Source organism: Montipora capricornis, chromosome 4 (genome assembly GCF_036669925.1).
Source record: "Montipora capricornis isolate CH-2021 chromosome 4, ASM3666992v2, whole genome shotgun sequence".
NCBI classification, from domain to species: domain Eukaryota; kingdom Metazoa; phylum Cnidaria; class Anthozoa; order Scleractinia; family Acroporidae; genus Montipora; species Montipora capricornis.
This window is the reverse complement of record NC_090886.1, coordinates 13,067,435-13,069,934: the sequence shown is the minus strand read 5'-3', so window position 1 is coordinate 13,069,934 and position 2,500 is coordinate 13,067,435. Positions and strand designations below refer to the sequence as shown.

Genomic DNA, 2,500 nt, shown 5'->3' with positions numbered 1-2,500 from the left:
ACTATGAAACCTGGACCTTACCTGGAACTAACCTTTCATTGCTCAAGTAATTCTATCTATCTGCTACTTCCCTGCTAGCAGAGGTTTCTCACGGCGAGGTAAAATCATTTTTGCCTTGCCGTGAGAGACCTCTGCTAGCAGGGAAATCTGCTACATTCACATGTGAGCTATTTTCGCATATATCACAATTTTACAATCAACTGAAGGTTACTGGGTGTCCAGTAGTTCTAAAACTCTTCCTATAGCTGCTGGGTATATAGATACTGTTCTGATCTACTTGTCATGTGATTTGCTCTTCAGATTAACTTGTAGTACTACAAGATAGCATTGCATCCTTAAACATTTGTTGGAGCCTTTTAAGGTTTCTGACACGAGTTGTTACCCCCATTTTTTTAAGCTTATCTCTAATATCAGTGGGGGTGATGTTTTCAATATCTACTTGATTGCTTTGCCATAGTTCATGCAGGTTTGATGTTTTCTCTGCTTGTATGTTTGACAGCTGTTTTGCCCGTTTCTCCTTGATGCCATTTTCTCAGTAGGCAGCTTTCCTTTTCTTGTACTGTCTCTAGAGGCGTTCGTTCAAAAGTACTTAAATGTTCCTGTCTTTTGAGGACCAGAAGCACATCTTTAGATGCATCCCATTTGTTTGATTTTTGGAGATGTATTCGTCGGCAGTCATCATTTTTTTTCTCCACACCTATTTAAAAAAACAAAACAAAAAATGAAGGGCAGTCATTTGTTAGCATACAGAAAAGGGGGCATCACTGTGTACATACTGTTTTTTCCCAGCTTTAAAATAAACGATTGTACAATGAGTCAGTTTTGCTGATCAGTTTTGCAGTCATTTAAATGCATATTTCAAAATTTGTGCAACTTTAAATTCCAGTCATCTGTTAGCCACACTTTGCAAATCATAAGCTTAAAAATGATACACACAGGTTAACGTAGAGAAATACCACTGAGAACATGGTTGGGTTAAGTGGTTTTCATTTTCAACTAACAGCAATATACTTTTAAGTAATTTACATGTTTGTACCTTGACCTGAAAATTTCCTTATTCCTTTGTGTAACATCATTAACCTAGGAACATGATATGCCATGATGTGCATGTATGGTGTCACTCTTTCCTTTTGGTAACCTTGACATAATTATCCCAGGGATGTAAATGTTGTAATCCACTCTTGTGCCTGTGAGTATAAAACGTGTTTATCAGCCATATTAAATTTTAGTGAAGAACATATAGCACTCAGCATTTTATGAGTACTAACTGGGACTAATTTTTTTTGTAACAGAAAAATTGATATGATCTTCTGCAAAGTGATCAGGTGAATAACTTTTACCTTTCTAAGATCTCTAATACTCTATTCTTGTTTTAACTGCAGTTAATTGAAGATGTTAAAGAAAGTTGTTGTACATGTAACAGCAATACCTTGACAAAGTAAACATTGTTGATTTCTTGTTCAGAGGGATTGTCCTTATTCATCATTTTGTAAAGATCTCCAAAGGACTACAAAATGAAACATGTGATTTGGTTTTGACTTCCTGTCATCCAGGGATTTAGTGTAATTTTCTTGGCACACTAGATTATTGTTAACTACCTTCCACAGTTTAGTAACTGTATTGCTTCCTTCTGGCCTAATCACACCCTCCAGTTTAGCAGGAAGATGTTCCAAAAGAAGTTTCTTGTCTGACCCCATTAAACTGGTGAAGTCAAATGTTCCACTGCCCTTTCCATCCGTGTTCTTTTTCTCCCAAACACTAAAGCATACCCCACAGCTATTTATGCATTTTACCAGGGCATTTAAATGTGCATCTGTTCTTAAACTGGGGGCTTTGTTGTGATTTTCTTCCTTGTCCCATTCCACAGCTTCCTGAACCAAATTTGTGAGTAGGTTGTCTGAAAAATCACAGAAGAAGAGATAATAGTGTTTTTTGTAAGGAATTGTTGAAAATAATTTCAAGTGCATTAACAATAAAACATATTTTACTAGAAAGATAGAAGTGATCCTTGCAAGTTTAACTGGGCAATTTAAGCAATTGTCACTTTACAGACACCTGAAAAATTCAATCACTTAAATTGTCCTGTTAAGTGCGAGGATCACTTCCATCTTTCACCTATAATCTGCATTTCAACCTTAAAACTTATTTTATTGTTGTTTGGTTTGTCTAGCCTTTCATTAGTGTAGTATCGACTTTGACTTTGAACTTAAGATTTAATTTCATGACAAGTTCTCAGGTCTTTTGTTTTATTATACATTATAACATCCTCCACATGACTAACCTGTAATTCTCAGCATCAGATGTAGTTCATCAACAACAACATTCTCTAGAGGGATGTTAAGAAGAGGTGGATGGGCACATGAGTATTTCTTCTGCCTAGCCCATTCTGCAAAATTTCCAGTTTTCCTGGAAGTATGCTGTTCCCAGTAGAAATCTTTGGGCTTAGACATATCATGCCTGTGAAATTTTAGGTAATTAGAATTAAATGTTGCCTGAGATA

The 2,500-nt window shown here is 36.0% G+C and overlaps 2 protein-coding genes across 2 annotated transcripts in view; one reads left to right on the top strand and one right to left on the bottom strand.

The window, feature by feature from the left end:
• The window catches only part of LOC138045563 (BTB/POZ domain-containing protein 6-like), a 4,893-nt gene extending 3,655 nt beyond the window's left edge, over positions 1-1,238 (top strand). Inside the window, exon 1 of the mRNA XM_068892107.1 lies at positions 1-1,238. This exon is cut by the window's left edge and continues 3,655 nt beyond it. The gene's annotated coding sequence lies outside the window, so the exon portion shown is untranslated.
• The window catches only part of LOC138045564 (uncharacterized), a 2,651-nt gene continuing 332 nt past the window's right edge, over positions 182-2,500 (bottom strand). Inside the window, exons 1-3 of the mRNA XM_068892108.1 lie at positions 2,282-2,500; positions 1,599-1,897; positions 182-1,507 (exon numbers count right to left, since the gene is read on the bottom strand). The exon at positions 2,282-2,500 is cut by the window's right edge and continues 332 nt beyond it. Coding sequence (XP_068748209.1) covers positions 1,373-1,507; positions 1,599-1,897; positions 2,282-2,500 — 653 coding nt within the window. The 3' untranslated portion in view covers positions 182-1,372. The remainder of the gene's footprint in view (positions 1,508-1,598; positions 1,898-2,281) is intronic.